Source organism: Rhinolophus hipposideros (genome assembly GCF_964194185.1).
Source record: "Rhinolophus hipposideros genome assembly, chromosome: 6".
Taxonomy (NCBI): Eukaryota; Metazoa; Chordata; class Mammalia; order Chiroptera; family Rhinolophidae; genus Rhinolophus; species Rhinolophus hipposideros.
The window spans coordinates 37930757-37950042 of NC_138052.1; the positions used below are offsets into that span (position 1 = coordinate 37930757).

General features: G+C 45.1%; 2 protein-coding genes across 7 annotated transcripts in view; one reads left to right on the forward strand and one right to left on the reverse strand.

Annotated features, from left to right (window-relative positions):
- TANC1 (tetratricopeptide repeat, ankyrin repeat and coiled-coil containing 1) overlaps positions 1-17775 on the forward strand; it is a 218550-nt gene extending 200775 nt beyond the window's left edge. For all 6 annotated transcript variants that reach the window (XM_081052234.1, XM_081052237.1, XM_081052233.1 and 3 more), the window contains 8 exons: positions 3664-3797; positions 5358-5481; positions 5805-5980; positions 9010-9142; positions 10582-10673; positions 12389-12535; positions 13451-13551; positions 14204-17775. In XM_081052234.1, the coding sequence (XP_080908360.1) occupies positions 3664-3797; positions 5358-5481; positions 5805-5980; positions 9010-9142; positions 10582-10673; positions 12389-12535; positions 13451-13551; positions 14204-15632 (2336 nt within the window). In that variant the 3' untranslated portion in view covers positions 15633-17775. The remainder of the gene's footprint in view (positions 1-3663; positions 3798-5357; positions 5482-5804; positions 5981-9009; positions 9143-10581; positions 10674-12388; positions 12536-13450; positions 13552-14203) is intronic.
- WDSUB1 (WD repeat, sterile alpha motif and U-box domain containing 1) overlaps positions 5163-19286 on the reverse strand; it is a 67960-nt gene continuing 53836 nt past the window's right edge. Inside the window, exon 11 of the mRNA XM_081052241.1 lies at positions 5163-6422. Coding sequence (XP_080908367.1) covers positions 6388-6422 — 35 coding nt within the window. The 3' untranslated portion in view covers positions 5163-6387. The remainder of the gene's footprint in view (positions 6423-19286) is intronic.

The window sequence follows — 19286 nt, forward strand, 5'->3', positions numbered from 1 at the left end:
GCAGAAACTCAAGATACATCCTAGCCTCCGGCTCGGAGGGATGCGGCCAAAGTTTTCAATCTGAGTAGAAAAAGGAAAACACAGGCCCTGTTGTTTATTGGCATCATTTGAAAATGAGCGCCTCATTAACAAGTTCTGTGCAGAATGCGACCCATGTTGGGCCCGAGGAAACGCTGTGAAACCCTCTTACAGCCTGTGCTTTATCACCTCAAAAGGAAGTTCATCACTAAATGCACGGCCAGTCAGGCCATAAAGGAAGAGGAGAACGGAAGCCAGGCCTGGGGTGGCGCCCTCGTCCGCTTGTCAGCTGCTCCAACTTCTGGCTCCTCTGGCGCCTCCATAAAGCACAGGGCCCTATTTTCAGTGCTGGGCTATCACTTCTGACGTGCTGCTGTCACAGAAATTCAGTAGCAGCTGCAGCAGACTTTCTGATTTAAAGACCCCATTTATAATGCGCATGAAACTTGTTTACCAACTGGAAGAGAACAGACCATTAAAGTGGATCTGCTGCTTCAGGTCTCATCAAATGGAAGAGCCCTGAGTTTCTTCCTTCCCCTGGTATCCTCCATACAGCTGCCATAGCCCTGCCTACAGTGTGTGTGTTTCTGTATTCCTTCGTTCCTTGTTGTACTCAGCTACTGCCGGAGGAGGAGACCTTCCCCAACTGGAGGAAGGTTGCAGAGGAGCAGTAGGGCAGGTAATGCCTCACTGCCCAGGCCTCCCATCTCACGGGCCACTCGCAGGGCTCCTGTTCAGATCCATCCAGATAACATATGTGGACGTGCCCCAGGGATTTAGGAATCGTTAATGTTAACATCATGGCAGGGGTGAGCTGCGAGGAGACGCCCAGGGCGGCAGAGACCCCGTCCGGCTGCTAGTGTCCTCTCACAGTAGGCACAGGGTCACCTTGGCCATTGGATTTCAAACATTCTGGCTACAGGAACCCCCAGTGCCACCCCAGTTCATCACTATATAAAACGGATAAAAATTCCGTTCTGTCAGTGGCATTTGTTTATCATGTATTTACAAGTTTAGATGTCCCATCAGTGCCGACGAGCTTGTTTATGCACAGATAGAAATGGCGCTGCAGTTGAGATCAGCGGAGCCTTACATTTCACGTTTGTGTTCTATTCTGGTTGCACTGCCTAGAGAAAGTTAGTAATACAGCTGGCAACTGTTGTTAAAAGTGGTAAAAAAAAAAAAAGTGGCTCTTCTTGTAGTTATAAGCAGTTCTTCGAATAGACAGATAGATGACAGGAAAGCATTATTAAGATTGCCGGATGACAAGCCAGTCTGGTCCCACATTCCCTGCCTCTGGGACCGGAGGCCGGAAGCAAAGTGAGAGCTGACTTGCCCTTCTGGAAGGGGAGGGTTTGCTTCCCCCACTCAGTCTCCTCTGGCCTGACCTTTGCATCCTTAGTCCCCAGACTAGGACTGCCGGGCTCTCGCACACTCTCGCGGCCCCTCCACCTTGCTCACCTCCCCAGGGCATGAGGCCCCTGGGATGGAAGCAGAGCTTAGGTGATCTGTCAGGCAGATGTGAGTGCCTCTGTGACAGAGCCTCAGAAAAGTCCATACATGATTCGTTCCTCGGCGGAACTGCTCTCTGTCACAGGAAGATCAGGCCCAGATGCCAGGTTTACGTCCTTTTAGTGTATGGCTCCTGGGGGTTCAACCATGGCCAGGCTGATGGGAAGCTGATGAAAAAGCTGTCTGTTCTGAGAGGGGGTCTGAGGAGGACAGCGGTCCCAGCTGTGCAAGTGGAAAGCTGCATTCCTGAGCTGTTGGCTCCCCTAGTTTTAGGTGCCAGGAGAGCAGGACCCAGCAAGACCCAGGGATTCACACTGAGCCAGGCCCCTCCCTTTCTAAAAGGTGGCCCATGCCTGGGCCTCTTCCAAGACTGCTTTGGCAGTGCTGTGTTCCCGAAGTAGAAGTCGCCCTGTGTCTGTTCTTTTGTGTTTTGTTTCTTGGAATGGATGTAGAGTTGGTGAGACTGGCCCATTGTGTTGCATTTAGCTGCATAGCATTTATGGTCATTGCGATGTAACATTGCATTGTTTGACCATACCACAACTTATTGATGCATTCTGCTGTTGCTGGCCTTCTGGGTTGCCTCCAGTTTGGAGCTGCCGCGAGCACTGTTGCACGAGTCTCTCAGAACCTTCCAAGGGCACCAGCAGGCATGCATCCACAGGTGGGGCTGCTGGGTGGTAGGACCTGGCTCAGTGGTGTCAGGATGTTTTCCAGAGCGGATCACACAGTCCTCACTCCCACCAGCGTATGAGCATTCCCATTGTTCCACATTCACTTCTCAATTCTTTGACTTACTAGTGAGGTCGGGCACTTTTCATAACAAGTTCCTTGGTACCCGGACTTCACCTCGTTGAGGGCTTCTTCCGATGTTTTCCCTGTTTTCATACTGAGATGCCTTACTGATATGAAGAACACGTGGTTTATTCTGAAAGTTGGACATTTGTAGGCAGAGGCTGTGTCTGTAAACACAGCTGTCCCAGGAACAGAGAGACGGCATCACACCTGACTCTCTCCTTCCTCCGTGGCTCGGTAGATGTTCCCTCCTGAGGTCTCCATCCCTCCCCCTTGGCCCCTTCTTGTCCTCTTTTCCTGAAAGCTTGTCGTCTGGCCTGAGGTTGTCCCCAAACCTACTGTCCCTCCCTCCAGACATAGCCGAGTCCCCTCTTTTAACTAAATCCCTCTCTTTGACACCCTCATTAAGCATCATGACTTGGGGGTGTGGGGGCACAGTCACTGATGTGAGGGCATCCTGAGAACCCTCGCTCCATATTCTTTGCCCCTTCATGCCGTTTTGATCCTGGGCTGACCTCCCCACAGCACCACTGCTGCCAGCAGGCAGCTCACTGCCTCCAGAATCACACTGGGATTTTCACCCGAGCCCCCAAGGCCCTCTGTAATCCGATCCCCCTTCTTTCTGCTTTCTCGACATTCTTAGTTTCAAATCTTGACTTGTTACAGAGATTGTAATCCCCAGGTCCATAAAGGCAGGAGTGATGCTCTTGACTGCCTCGGTAGTTATTAGTTCTTGTTGAATGAAATGTATGACTCTAGGGTAAGAAGCCAGGCTGGACAATAATACTGATCTCTGTGTTGCGTTGCACTATCTTCAGGTTTCTCTTGCTGTGAAAAAAACCAAAACAAAACAATAAAGCAAGAATGTAGTGACTCCTGAATCTACAGTTTGGGCTGGGCTCCATAGGGGTGGTGGCTCACCTCTGTTCACACCACTTTAGCTGGTATCTCTAGACTCGGTCTGGGGATCCATTTCCAGGATGGCACACACACGGTTGGCAATTTATTGCTGGCTGTCTGCTGAGAGCTCACCTGGGACTGCCCACCAAACACAGGCCTCGGTTCTTCTCAACATGGCCTCTGGGTTCCAAGAATGAGTGTTCCAGAGAAGCAGAAGTTGCCCATCTTTTAGGACCTGGGCCCAGAGGCTGGCATAGAGTCATTTCTGCTATGTTTTATTGGTCAAAGAAGTCACAGAACACACCCAGATTTTGGGGGTGGCGGGGAAGGTGAATATGTAGACCTCTTCCTGTCAATGGCAGGAGAGTCCAAGAATTTGTGGCCACTTTCAGCCACCACCTCTTAACTGACTGCTCCTCCCCTGTGACTTTTCTTAAGCCCTGACTGCCGCTGCAGGACGAGGGAAGCTGGAAGTCTGTGAGCTGCTGCTGGAGTATGGAGCTGCTGTGTCTCGGACTAACCGAAGAGGGGTCCCACCTTTGTTTTGTGCAGCCCGCCAGGGACATTGGCAGGTACCCAGTGGGCCCCTGAGTGCTTCGGAAACAATGAGTGGGGATAGAGTTCATTATTGTCCATCTCCTCTGGGCCCAGATGTGGCTCCCCTGAACCCTGTCTTTTTGACGTTCTTGGCTTCTGCTTGTTCTGTGGATACTACTTGCTAAAGGCAAGCATTTGACGGGCTAGCACAGTCAGCCATGTAGGCTGCTAACCAGGTCTGAGACCCACAGCTGCTTCCTGTTAACTGGGGAGGGGAAATGGAGTGGGTGGCCCCCATCATGATAACAGAAAACTTGCTTTGTCATGCCTGTTGTTGGTGTGGTTGTGTGTCCATTTGCTCAGCATGCTTAGAAGAAGAGTGGTTCTGCATGCTTTTTGGAAAAGGACACCTTTTCCCTCTGGTCCAGCTGTGATTTGGACTGACTGCTTTTACTGTGAATGACACATTGCTGTCTTTAATTCAAGGGAGCAGGGGATCCTTGAGAGCAGCAGTTTAGTCACGTATTTCATCATTCTGTACACAGTGGCCATGTACCTACCCTTGCCTGGTACCAGGTTACACATAAGCAACAAATAAATGGATCTTCCCATGTTCGGTATAGGAAGAATTTTCTAGACCCAAGTTCACACCATGGTATCACTCACTTCTCTCCTGATTCCTGCCTCCTCCATGGGTAGGAGCTCTGAGTGGTCCCCACCAAGATTTTGGCTTTTCTCCTTTTATTTCCAAGAGCTTGGTTTGTACCATCCATTCCCTGTGACCCTCACAGCGTCCACATGGTGCCCTGGCTGATCCTCTCTCTTAGCCTCTTTCCCCAGACATGGGGAAGTTGGGAAAGCATTTGTTAGTATATCAAGAACAAGAAAGCCATGGGAATATGCCCCCCTTCTGTTGTGGTGACAGAACAAACATCATGTCAGAGAGAGACTTGACTACCCCCTGGATAAGCCATTCCCGCTGGGGTGGTAGTTGTCTGAGAGTCCTCTCTGGTTTTTTGTTTTTGCTCCCCAACCTCATCACATGTACTGTTTAAAGGCGTAGTCCTCAGCTGAGACTCTCCTCCAAATCACCCTCCGTGAAGGTTGAGCCATCCACCAAGCCCCAAGTCTTAGGAAAGCAAGCAGATGACTTGGGGGTGTGGTGGGTGAATGTTTTCCTGCACCCCACTTGCCCTGCTCTGTGCCCTTCACTATGAGAATGTCACTTCAGTGCCAGCATGGGGACCATGACCGTTACTCACCCCCCTTTAGTTCTGCTCAGTTATCCCATATGCCCTGCTCTGGTTGTCTGTTCATTCCTAGATTGTGATTGGCACCCCTCCTCCAAATGCCTGTTTCTGCCTGGCTTGGGCATATTTGAAAAAAAATAATAAAGAATACATTTGGAAGAATATTTTATTCAAAGGAATATAATAGAAAAATTTTATAGGCCACACAGATTACACAACTGATTGAGGAGTTTTTAAAAGAAGAGAGTCTTTTTACTATTTTTTAAAGTGGAAAATCCTGCCCAGGTATAGAGAACATGATATAAAATATGGCAGGGAGATTGTAATTTTGAGTGTTTATTTCAGATTGTGAGATTGCTGTTGGAACGCGGCTGTGATGGGAACCTGAGTGACAAGCAGGGCCGGACGCCCCTCATGGTGGCCGCTTGTGAAGGGCACTTGAGCACCGTGGAGTTTCTCCTTTCAAAAGGTAACGGCAGCGTCTGCCCCTGCATAGGTTTCCTTGGATGACAAAGAAGAGAGTTCTGGAGACTCCTTCAGTACTTCCTGATTCAGAGTATCAGTCATTTTGTTATGGAAAATTTCTAACTTACACGCGTAGAGAGAATACGTAACAAAGCCCGCATACCCATTACTCAGCTTCCACAATGATGATGGTTTTGCCAAGTCGGCTTCAATTGCACAGCACCTGCCTGCCACATGTTTGGGCCAGATGTTTGCAGGTGTGAGACGCTGTGTTCCTGGGCAGGGGTCTCTAGGAGTTCACGTTCTGTGATTGGGTTTGTCTTTCAGGTGCCGCCCTTTCTTCTCTGGACAAAGAGGGCCTGTCAGCATTAAGCTGGGCTTGTCTGAAAGGCCACAGGGCAGTGGTCCAGTTTCTGGTTGAGGAAGGAGCCGAGATAGACCAGATGGACAAGAATGGCCGCACTCCTCTGGACCTGGCCGCCTTCTACGGCGACGCAGAGACCGTAGGTACCGCAGGTGGTCACACTGCTCCACCCGGGCCCACGCCACAGAGAAACCCAGGACCCGAAACATCTCCTGAGTGTGGGAGGCTGTGCCTGAGTGTGGTCAGTGTGTTTGTGTGTGTTGTGGGATATCTTTCATATTTCTTTCATTCTGTGACATACAGCTATCAGAACCATAGTAAGGATTTTCATAGATTCTTAAAAAGCTTAAAAATAAATGATTGAAAACTGTATATAACAGACACATACATGAATGTGTATACACACATGCATTGTAGTTTAATTTTCTTATAGTAATTCATATATAAATAGAATTCCTGTACAGATCATTTAAAAGATCACTTTTAGGAGTGGCCGGTGAGCTCAGTTGGTTAGAGCGTGATGCTAATAACACCAAGGTTGCTGGTTCAATCCCCGCATGGACACTGTGAGCTGCGCCCTCCTTAAAAAAAGAATAAATAAATAAATAAACATCACTTTCATACATATGAAAAATTGCTAATCAAATAATTAACGGGTTTGTTTTTAAAGCGATACTGCATTGTCTAGAAGTAATATATTATCAATAAAATGCTTTGGGCACTATCTTTATCTCTGTGACCCATGCCTAAGTCTAATCGAGGTATGAGGGGATAAACCCTTAAACTAAGAACCGCAAAATGTCTTTCAGGGTCGAAACAGTGTCAGGATCCACATCTCTGGTACTAACAAGTCCTAGAGGAATATTCAGCCCTTGAGAATGATCACTGTTGGATATTTAGAAATGTCTAATGTCCAGATTAGCTAGGGAGACAGGTATCATGTTGCTAGGAGCTGTGGACCTTGGAGCAAAAGCCATCACCGCCCTGCACCTCTATGCCCAGGTGCTTTTAGAAGGCGGTGATATTAGAGTTAAATAGTCTCCATTGCCTAGACATGGTAAACTGTACTTAATATCGATTTTCAAAAACAGCTATTTAAACCTCACATATCCACACTTTTACTTTTCAGTTTATACTACCTTACAAAATCCTGTAGCTTATCAACACGAGCGAAAAGTGAAGGAATTTACCATTCTAGTGCCTTTTAAAAAAATTGGGATAGACAACACAACAGAAAATGTACCTTGATCTGTTTCTAAGGGAGGCGTTCCGGAGGGTTAAGTACACCAACACTGCTGTGCAACCCATGTCTGGACTTTCTCATCTGGTAAAACTGAAGCTCTTTCCCCATTAAACACCTCCTCCTTTTCCCTCCCCCAGCCCCTGGCAACCTCCATTCTATTTTCTGCCTCTCTGAATGTGCTCTGGGAATCTCATATAAGTGGAATCATACAGTATTTGTCCTTTTGTATCTGGCTTGTTTCCCGTAGCATAATGTCAAGGTTCATCCATGTTGTAGCATGTGACAGGATTTCCCTCCTTTTTAACACCGAAGGACATTCCATTGTGAACGTTTTCTTTTCTTTTTTTTTTTATTAAATTTATTGGGGTGACAATTGTTAGTAAAATTACATAGATTTCAGGTGTACAATTCTGTATTACATCATCTATAAATCCCATTGTGTGTTCACCACCCAGAGTCAGTTCTCCTTCCATCACCATATATTTGATCCTCCTTTACCCTCATCTACCACCCCCCAACCCCCTTACCCTCTGGTGACCACTAAACTATTGTCTGTGTCTATGAGTTTTTCTTTCTCATTTGTTTGTCTTGTTCTTTTGTTGTTTTTGGTTTATATACCACATATCAGTGAAATCATAGGGTTCTCTGCTTTTTCTGTCTGATTTATTTCGCTTAGCATTATACTCTCAAGATCCATCCATGTTGTCGATTGTGAACATTTTCTTTATCCGTTCATTCTCTGTGGACACTTAGCTTTCCTCCAGCTATGGCTACTATGAATAGCGCTGTTATGAACATGGGTTTACAAATATCTCTTTGAGATCCTACAAATTCTTTGAGATCTATCCATATATTTTCAGATATAGACCCAAGAGTGGAATTGCTGGATCACATGGTAATTCTGCTTTTAATGTTTTGAAGAACCTCCATACTGCACCCAAGTGGTTGCACCATTTTCCATTCCTACCAACAGAGCACAGGGTTCCTATTTCTCCACATCCTCGGCAACATTATTTTCTGTTTTGTTTTGTTTTCTGATAGTAGTCATGCTAACATGAGGCAATATCTCGTTGTGGCTTTGATTTGCGTCTCCCGAATGATTAGTGATAGTGAGCATCTTCTCATATGCTTTTGCCCATTTGTGTGTCATCTTTGGAGAAATGTCTGTTCAGACCCTTTTTAAATTGGGTTATTCAGGATTTTGTTGTTGAGTTGTAGGTGTTCTTTATATAGTGGATATTGCTCCCCTCAAATTAATAGTGTTAATTTGAACACAGAGCAACTGAGAGGATCTGTCTGTCAGATCCCGTGAAAATCTAAACTGGCTACAGTCTTCTTTTCCAGTAAGTAGAGCAATTTGAGTGGCCAATGTGATTTTCCCTGTTGTTCTCTGTTTAGTCCAGGTGAAACTATTTTATCACATCAAATCAATCACACCAGGGGCTCGAACGTGACATCTTTATAGTCCCAGGTCTCTCTATATCAGGTCTGTGTCCTAAGCCTCAAAGTGAGTTACAGTTGGGTCCCTCTGATCCCAGGCTGCTGATACGACCCGCGTGCTGTACCCAGGCTGCCCGTTGCCACAGCCTGCCGCACACTGGAGCTATTGCGCAGTCTGCCTCCTAAGTGACAGGAGATGAAAATGTGTCTGTCTCGTCTCTGGGGCCTGGGAGGTGGGGCGACACAGAGACAGGTGATGACATGTGTAGACCCATCTGTGGTCCAGGAGTGCGTGCACACAGCATGGCCCTCCCTGGGAGCCGTCACCGGCCTCCCTCTTTGCGGATACCAAATTTAGCAGAGCGGGTTTTAGGTATGGGTTGCAGCTTCTCTTCTCTGCCAGCAACTACACCCAAATGCAGAGGGGGGGTGTGGCCGTGTTCCCACCGTGAGCCGCTGCTCAGGGCCTCTGTTCTCCACTGCAGGTGCTGTACCTGGTTGAGAAGGGAGCCGTGATCGAGCACGTGGACCACAGCGGCATGCGCCCCCTGGACAGAGCCATCGGTTGTCGAAACACATCTGTAGTGGTTACGCTGCTGAGGAAAGGAGCCAAATTAGGTCAGTAAACACCTCAGTTCAGCAGTGAGAGAAAAGTCAGCTTCAGATTTCAGAGCACATTAGGGACAATATAGACTTACATGCTCCCAGGTTAAGACCTCAGGTGTTTGGAGATTTTTTTTTTGTCCCTCTCTAAGGCTTATGTAATCATAGTCACCCAACATGTTTAAATAGCTCGTAATATTATTGTGGTGTGATTAGAAAGCAGAGGCTGACATTGAAGGATAGTCTCGAATTGCAGGGGATTCGGGATGCCCGGGACCCCCACCGGGGAGCAGATCCATCCCACTTTGTGGGGCTGGGGCCGGGTCAGGAAGCTCACAGGTGGTTCTGATGAGCAGTCGAGATTGTGAACCACTGTTCTAGGATAAGCAGTCAGGTAGGTAGGGAAATGGCCACCCCAGCACAGTTTCCGTGAGGGAAAGTTCGTGTGGTTTACTGGAGACAAAGTGGGTGGTTACTTGAAGATAATGTCGGGGGCGGAGAGTTCTGAGGAGGGAGATTCCCCTCCACGTGGCTGGTTGGAACATGGCACACCATTCAGATTGTATGAGGAAACATCAACCAGATCATCACTGTTTTGATTTGACAGGGCAGCATTGGGGCCAACAGCAGTTCTGAGGAGCGGACTGTAATGGAGATGATATTAGCTACGATTAGTAAGCTGTGCACAGTATAGGGCACTTTTCTAAGCTGCTGCATGTTTTAACTTACTTACCCTCACCTACCCTATAAAGAGGCGGTAATGACACCAACCTGTTCCAGGCACAGGGAGGGCAGGTGGCAAGGTCTGATGTCCGAGTCTTGGCTCTTGAGCACCACTAGCTGCATGTGTTTACAAGACGGTTGGAGAGAAGCTCATGCCGGTGCTATGGGCTGGGAGAAGTTGGACGTAGACGTGAGCAGGGAGGGCCGAGAGCATGAGTGGTGGGAAGACGGCAGAAGGGCCAAAGTTGAGGCATCTCAGAGTAGATTTAATGGTAGACTGTGCAGCAGAGTGCAAGGAAATGCTAAGCCCACACCTCCACCTGCCATCGCTCATGGGCACTGTAGGAAACTAAGACAATTATTCTGAAGCCTTGTTTCATTGATTTTACCCCACATCTCCATCAGAAGGGAAACGTGGGTCATGGCTGCTCTGATGCATTAGTTTCCCCGTACTTTTTCGCCGGAATAACAACAGTTTGTGCCGGGTATAGTTCCCCCTCTTAAGTGCTTAGTTCAGCTTAAGACAGACGAGAAAGGAAACTGCTCCCCGGAGTCCTGCTCCCTTTCCTTCACTGTGTTGCTGTCTGGAGGCCTGTAAGACACAGAAGCAGTGGTCCTGTACGTCTGGTTCTCTGCTGTTTGTGATCTGAGCAGGGGTGGGGCCACTGAAGTATGGAACTCCTTTCCTCCAAGGCCATCGAAGTGCCTCTGAATGCATGTTTATTTTGCAGGAAATGCTGCTTGGGCGATGGCTACTTCCAAACCTGATATTTTGATTATACTTTTACAGAAATTGATGGAGGAAGGAAACATGATGTACAAAGTAAGTGGTTTCGCCCTTTTCTATGATGTGGTAATGGCCTGCGAGCAACCTCTTCGTTTGGTGTATAATGGACGTGGCTGTGCTACCGCACAGAATTCACGCAGCGTAGCGTTGACAGAAGTTCTGAGAGATGCTAATCTGGCCTCACGCCCAGGCTTTAATATCTTAACGGCAGAATCTTCAAGGTAGAAAGCACTTCTCATTGTGTTTGAAAACCATTATTTCTGAATGACTCCTGTGGCTGTACCAGTGACTTATGGCCCGAAGCCTTGGTGTGGAGGCAGAGTTGCTTCTAATTTAATTGGCACATCATACAGGAGACTCCTCAGTGCACAAGGTCACGAGACACACGGGAAGGGGACACCCAGGAAACAATTTCAGGAGAAAAGAATCATCTCCCAAGCCTTGGTTATCTTATTTTAATATCTATAAGCTTCTGGAATTTAAAACTGTTTCCAGAGATATTCTTACTGAAGAAAGCGAAGTAATATATAACACTCAGTTTCTCAGGAGGCTGACTTATTTTTTCCCCCCATTTTCCCTTAGGAATGAAAATATGATTTCCAGATTAATAAATATGACTTAAAGTAAATTTTCTAAAATAAGACATCAGTTTTGATCAAAATGAAACTTATACTGGAAAGGGCTAGAGAGTAAATATTTTAGACTTTGCTATGTGGTCTCTGTCACAACTATCCAGTTTTGGTTCTGTGGCACCAAGGAAACTACCCATAATACATCAGTGCATGAGCATGGCTGTGTCCCACTCAAAATGTATTTGTAAAAACAGGTGGCAGGCCAGATTTGGCCCAGAAGCTGTAGTTTGCCCCATTTCGATAGATGCCTAAGCCATTTGCATAGACCACTATTCTTTCCATGTCTGTGATTAAACAGAATTAAAAGATTATGCAAACAAAAACCTAGATTTATGACCATTCTAATCCTTTTTACCATGAGGCTGCTGCACTTGTTATGTTTTAGGTTTTCCCTATTCTTTTTTTAATAATAACAAATAAATAGGCATATAGCATGACCCAGCAGGGTTCCCGGCTTGGAATCAGTTTGCAATTGAGTTCAGAGTGTGTATTGTTGTGGCTTTGAAGTGGTTTTAATGTGAATTTTGGTAGGCAATTATGTTAGAAATACCAAGCCATTTCCAACAGACTTCATACCTGCTGCGCGACGGAAATGACTGAGCAAATGGATTTCTTTAGCCTTGAAAATGACTTGCGGTGCTGTTCTGATTTTTTAAAGCTCATGCTTTAGTTCCTCTTAAAAGAAAAATTATTATTCTACAGCCAGCTGTAGGTTTATCCACAAGTCTCGACTTGCCATAGGAACTGCTTCACGTTTCATCTGATTTCTATTACACTTAGCATTAAAATATCTCTAGATGAGAGATGCATTCATGAAATGGTTTTCAAAAATATATGAGCAGATAATCTGATGTGTTACGATCGATAGTTATTAGTTGGGCCATTTACGGACACCTTCGCTCTTGCTGTGTGAAGCACACACTGCAGACGCCTGTGTGGACGGTTCCTGCTGGTTAGTGTTCTGGTTCTGTCTACAGCACTTCCTCGGCAGCACAGTTTCGACACGGTTTTGGTGGGGGTTGCGGGGGAGAAGATACCTCTCCAGGATCTTCAGGGAGTGGGAGCTTGTTCATCTTGGAGCTTCTGGTAAGGGCTAAATGTCTGATTTTGGGATCCTAGAAAGGGAAGATGAAAGAGGCAGCCCAGAGGTACCAGTATGCCTTAAGGAAGTTTCCTCGAGAAGGATTCGGAGAGGACATGCGACCATTCAATGAACTGAGAGTTTCCCTCTATCTCAATTTGTCTCGCTGCCGAAGAAAAACAAATGTAAGCTGTGCTCTCTTATTCCAGTCCTTTAGCAGTAGACTGTTTCCACAGTGGTGAAGGCCCTTCCATAGACCAAATCACAGGACCTCCGATCCACTTTGTGTGCACATGTCTGAGAACCTGGCATACGGGAAGCTGCTTCTCTTGGACAACCATCGTTTGATCCCTGTCACTACCCACCTCTCAAGATGCTGAGAGATGCACTTGGGTATAGGTTCCTCTGCTTCAATGAGAAGCAAATGCAAACCGCCCCTCCACCCCATCCCAGCTGTGTATTGCCAACATTGTCACGAGTGGCCCATCCCCAGATTCAAAAGGAAAGGGCATGGGATAGAGTTCAACGCCAACGTGTGATAATCTGCCTAGTGCTCATTCTGTTTGCTGAGACCCTTTGCCAGTAACTGTTTAATTTGTAATAAATAGTAGCTAACTTCATAGTTAATTTGTAATGAGGAGCTAGATTTGTTTCAGTACTTATTTCAGCTTTTTCTTTCCCTCCACCTCCCACCACCCAATCTATTGACCTGCCCGCTTCTGTGCCCACATATTCCGCCTTCCTCCCTGTCAGAGGATGAAGCGTGTGTGCCCTCTCTGAAGCCGGTCCTCCACCGGTGTGCTGGGTGCCATCTGCTCCAGCCTTTTGGTGCACTGCTTCTCCCACTGCCCTCCTCTCTCTCTCTCCTGAATCATCGATTCTTGCTTCTCTATGGATGCTTCTCTTAGGAATATTAATAAGCGTTAACTAGCTCCTAACTTGAAAACAAAACCAAAAAAATAAACTTACCTTGCCCTTCACCTCTCTCTTGTGACAGCCCAATTCTCTGCTAAACTTTAGAACAAACCTCCTATTTAAAAGTTGCCTGTGTTCACATTTCAGTACTTCTTTTGACTCATGTATTTAAATATTGACACCAGGACTTTGGCATGGCAGAAGAATTTGCCTCCAAGGCTCTCGAATTGAAACCAAGGTCTTATGAAGCCTTTTATGCCAGGGCAAGAGCGAAGAGAAATAGCAGGTACTGTCTGGGGTTGGATGTATGACTAGAGAGGTTTTCTTGTGCTTCTGTGGTATTAAAGCTGCTGGGTGACTTTGGGACTTCTGATTCTAAGCCTCTCGTTCCGTTTAAGACTAAATTGGCAGCTTCCAAGAGGCACAGGAGCGGATATTGTTAGCAATGGCAAAACATGTATTTTCTCCTGACATCTCATTAACTATTCCACCACAGCTAACACTTTACAACATAAAATTCCTAGATTAGTCCATATTATTGATGAAAGTGCCAGCTAGAGACAATAAGAGGAAGTGGTGGGGAAGAGGGGAGGAGTCATAAGATTTTTAAGATAGAGGTGGGCATGGTGAGACGGCAGCACAGAGAGAACTGTAAGAGGATTCTGACGCCCACTGATTTATGCTCGTTCTCACTCCCAGCCCAGTGGTCTTCATAGAGATATGAGGCCCTGAAGCTGCACAGATCTGGGTTTAGAATTCAGCACGCCCCCTCAGCTGAGTAACTCAAAGCTAGTTAGTGGGTCCTGTCTACCAGAGCGAGTGTTCAAAATTCACTCAGCTACCTTCTCTTTCCTTTGAGCAGAGCTATTTTATGAATAGTTGCATTCAGAGCGTGCGCTTCCACGGCTTGTAATTATCTCTTCTCTTTTACTATAAAGGCAGTTTGTGGCAGCTCTGGCTGACTTGCGGGAAGCTGTGAAACTCTGTCCCACCAACCAGGAAATCAAGAGGCTCCTGGCCCGGGTAGAAGAGGAATGCAAACAGCTCCAGCGGAGCCAACAGCAAAAACAGCAGTGCCCACCCCCAGCCCCACCCAATGACTCAGATAACGAAGAGGACACCCCGACCCCTGGATTAAATGACCACTTTCATCTTGAGGAGGCTGAAGAAGAAGAAACTTCTCCACCGGAAGAATCCATTCCCCTGACTCCCAGGTCCCAGCCACCCTCGGCCATCCCCTCAGCGTATATCCGAAACCTTCAAGAAGGGTTACAGTCCAAACTACAGTCACCACAGAACAGGCCCGGCATCCCCAAGCCCCTGAGGGAGCCTGGAGCGCAGCCAGGCTTGGTAATGCAGCCCACCAAGCAGGCGCAGATAGTGAAAACCAGCCAACACCTGGGTTCCGGACAGGCAGGCGTGAGAAACGGTAGCACCAAAATGCAGGTCTCTTCTCCGAATCCTCCCCCAAGCCCCATGCTGGGCAGAATCCCCGCACCTCCTGCTGGCGGCAGAAGCCAGCATTCAGAGGGGACAGGCGCTTTCACGGTGGGGGCAGGTTCTGGCCGCTTTGGGGATCGCGCAGGCCCCAGCCACAGTGCCCAGCTGCAGCACGCGGACAGTGGCGCTGCATATCCTTTACCAAGCAAAATCAAAACCGCAGAGAGGCTCCTGACTCACGCCCCCGTGGCCGTGGATGTCGCCCCTCTCAGCCAAGGTGGGCCAGTGAGCTGCAGCGACGTGCGACACCCATCTTCCCTGACCAGCTCAGGCTCCTCCGGTTCTCCGTCGAGCAGCATAAAGATGTCAAGCTCCACCAGTAGTTTGGCTTCAAGCAGCAGTTTTTCAGATGGCTTCAAGAGCCAAGGGCCAGACGCTCGGGTTAAAGATAAGGCTGTCACCCAGGTGCAGGGCGGCACCGCTGAGCACAGACCACGCAACACTCCATTCATGGGCATCATGGATAAGACCGCCAGGTTCCAGCAGCAGAGCAATCCTCCAAGCCGCGCCTGGCAGTGCCAGGTCCCAGAGGGGCTGCTGACAAACACGCCTTCCAACGCGGGCCTGCAGCCCTCGAGCGCGGAGAAGCCCTCCCTCAAACAAGCAGCAGGATATAACAGCCAAGCCAAAAGCTGTGCTGTTTCTACTCTGGGTGGAAGTGTCCACAATGGGGCACAGGTGAAGGAGCTAGAAGACAGAAAGTGCCAAGTCCCCGCCCACTGTCAAGACACCAGGATCACTAAGACCGTTTCTCATCTGTATCAAGAAAGTATCTCTAAACAGCAGCCTCATATCAGTAATGAAGCCCACAGGAGTCACCTTCCTTCAGCAAAACCAAAGCGATCCTTCATAGAGTCAAACGTGTGAGCCTTCCACGTGACCCATTTGTAGACTTTGGGAAACTGTGTGTTGGCTCCTGCTGGTCACATGATGGTTTTTTGGGTTTTGTTTTTTTTAATGAGAAAAATTATTTTTAACCATATAATTTTTTTCTTTTTTCCTTTGGGATGGATCGGCTACCATTGACTTTATTTTACATGTGGGAGAAAATTTCTTTGATAAATAGACAGAAGTCACCATCAGTAACCATGCTAACCAGAATCCCAAACTACAATTAGTTCTGCCCGTTAAGTTACAAATTGAAGATAGCCAAGTAGGCATTAACTCATGCTTTTCTCCTATGAGGTTTTTATCACTTTTCTCCTAGCCTTTGCCATGTGGTAAAATATTTCATAGAGAATATGAATGTCTCGTGATAGGTTTGACTCAGGACTTAATATCCAGATGATGTATTCTGAAAAAGATGGAATTTTCAAGTTACAGTTCCATTGAGTCAAATCCATATATATATATGAGACCTAAGTGATTTCTAGCTGAATATAAGTGTGACTATAAATATTCTATAGCTGATTTTTTTCTTTAATGAAAATTACAAGAACATCCAAGTATTGTTCCCTTGATAGCAGTTCCCTGAAGAGGATTAAGCACTTATTTCCATGTTACGGTTCTCATTAAACATATTTTTATAGCACCTTTTTGGAACTGTATTCCCACTTCAAGGTGTGTTAATATTTGGAAACAGTATTAAGCCATTTGGAATCATGATTGGAGGTCATGTTGGATTTGGGCTAAAATACTAAGAATATAGCATTCTTGGTGATACGTAAATTAGCTCTCTACTTGTTCCTAAACTGCTTTTTAACACTGATAGCACTCCTGGAACAATCCTCCCAAGGTCCTTTCAGGACAATATTTAATTTGGATACTTAAGGTCTGGTCGGTTGGTTGCTTTTGTTTTATTATACACTCATTGCTTTATAGTCACATGTTGTACATAGTAAATAGCCAAGTTGTATTCAGACTTGTAAATATAACTATTTCAAGTAGTTAATCTTTAAAAAAAAAAAAGTCATATATCTGCATGTTCTTTGTAAGCTTCATCCATGCTGGTTATTGCACTGAACGGTATATTATTATGGCATGTTAACAGTGTACCAGTAACGGCACTTTATCTCATTTATATGAACACCTTTGAGGTGCTACTTAAGTCCAAACTGATGTATTATTAATTTGTAAAGATAAGGTACAGGAATGAACCTTAGTTTAAAGGTATTTTTATATGAAAATGGTGTGCTATTGAAGGATGTTCAAATGCTAGTTTGAGAGAGGTGGCAGTGTGTTTGTTTTATATGTTGGGGTGTTAAATTTATTTTCTAGAATTGGAGAGGAGGAAGTTCTATATTTACAGAATGTTTTAAAAAATGAATAGTTGTAATGAAGTTCCTGTGAACATTGTTATGGTTTTGTACGAATAGGAATCTTCGGTGTCATTCTCCAACATTTGTTCCTGTTGTATTTTGTACAGCTTTACCATTTTTTTTATAGGCTTTTCATGAGTTCTGCTATAACTACTATGGCTTATTTATTGTTTATTGTTTTCTTTAATAATTGTGAAAGTCTTACTCTTTTGTTATGTAGTTTGTTTCTGCACAACTACTGTACTTTTCCATATGGAATAAAGACTATTAATAGAATTTGTTTTGCATTAAATGAAACCATGGTTAAGTAGAGAATATCCTGATGAAAACTATCTGCCTCGCTTCAATCCTGAGTGATTTTGCTACTTTAGTGAAAAGCCTAATTTTACAGAACTACCAAATGCATATTTAATTTGATTTAATAATTTCAAAGCAAGGGTGACAGCTTCTAGAAATCCCAGAATATTCAAGGGACAAAATTAGTCTTTTTGCCTGAAGTAGGAAGAAAGCACAAAGAGCATTCCCTACTTTTCTTACCTGTTCCAGAAATCTTGGTGTGTACTTTTACTGGCAACAGGATATCTTTAAGTCTCAAACATTATGGCAACACACTGAACACTGTGTTAATACAGAAGTTGGATCGTCAGCACATTTATATCATCTTTCAGTTTAAAGTGTGTATTTGTCTTACTATCCATGTATTTCAGTTTCAAAGTAGTGTAAATGAGAGTGAACATTAAATTGTGTTGTACTGCCATAAAATCCTGACTTGGAATCGTCAGCCTAAGTATTCCCTGATCCTGCTGCAGGTAATTGTCTGGTGATTGCTATTACTAGCAAGGCTAAGTAAATATTTTAACTCTTTTCTTTAATGGTATGTATATGTGTATATATATATATATGTATATAATATATATAATATTTAATATATTATATATATATATATATATATATATATATAAAAAAAACAGGTCTTTATTGGGGAACAGTGTGTACTTCCAGGACTTTTTTCTAAGTCAAGTTGCTGTCTTTTCAATCTTAGTTGTGGAAGGCACAGCCCAGCTCCAGGTCCAGTTGCCCTTGCTAGTTGCAGGGGGCACAGCCCACCATCCCTTGCGGGACCCGAGGAATTGAACTGGCAACCTTGTGGTGTTGAGAGCCCACTGGCCCATGTGGGAATCGAACCGGCAGCCTTCGGAGTTAGGAGCATGGAGCTCCAACCACCTGAGCCACCGGGCCGGCCCCTAAAGGTATATATTTAAAGATTAAAAACAGTAAACTGTATGGGAGAGAAAAAGTATTCTTTGCTAAGAGATAATTCTTGTTGGATGACTTCCAGGGAAGCTGCTAGTGTAATAGTAGCATTTATTATGTATTCAATTATGATTTTGATACGTTCTTAGTAAAGTTATTTGGTTCAGTCACCCCAGAAGAAAACAGTCTCCTTGGGAAGCTCCTCGTCTGTCCTGAGGACTGAGCAGTGGACAGGTGAGTGCTGTTCCCAGGTAGTCCTGAGGGGACGGTCGGGCCTGGGGAGTGCAACAGACGGTTTGTGTGCCATCCCTTCCTATGGGTGGTTTTGGATTTGGGTTTTTTTGTTTCTTTGTGTGTTTGTGTGGAGGAGGAGTTGTTTGGCTTTGGTTTATTTGTGTACAAAAACAGAAGTACTTCACTTTGGTAAATTATTGGCATCTTAGTTTTCAGCCAATTTAACAAACTATCTTGGTGAAATGTAGAAACAAAAATCACCTTTTTAAACATGTTTTTAAAAAATAACAATCTTTTACTGTTTTTCTATAAATAACTTTGATTTTTAGTAATTTTTATGTCAAAATTAGCCAGTCTCTTTTGGAAAGTAAGTCTATTACTTTATCCAAACAATATATTGAGTCAAATGGTGGACTCTATCAACTGAGGGAAAAAAAAAGAAAAACAAACTCTTGCTAGAATTACGTTAGCAACACTTCTCTATAGGATATGATAGAAAAACACCTTAGAAAACATGTTCCCAACCATTTTTTGTCCTCATAAGTAAGAAGGTGAGAAGCATGTGTAGTATGGAAAAAAGAATACTCTTCTAGAATCAGATTTTGAATTCTAGCTATAACACAAAAGGAAATAAAATTCAGTAATACATTAGGATGACAGACATTGTACCAAGCAGCAATTATAAAGAAAAGGCATTTGGAGATTTCTGTGGTAGCTAGGCTTTCCACCTTTCTGTGAACATATAGCGTATCGGCTACAAGTTTATAAAATATAG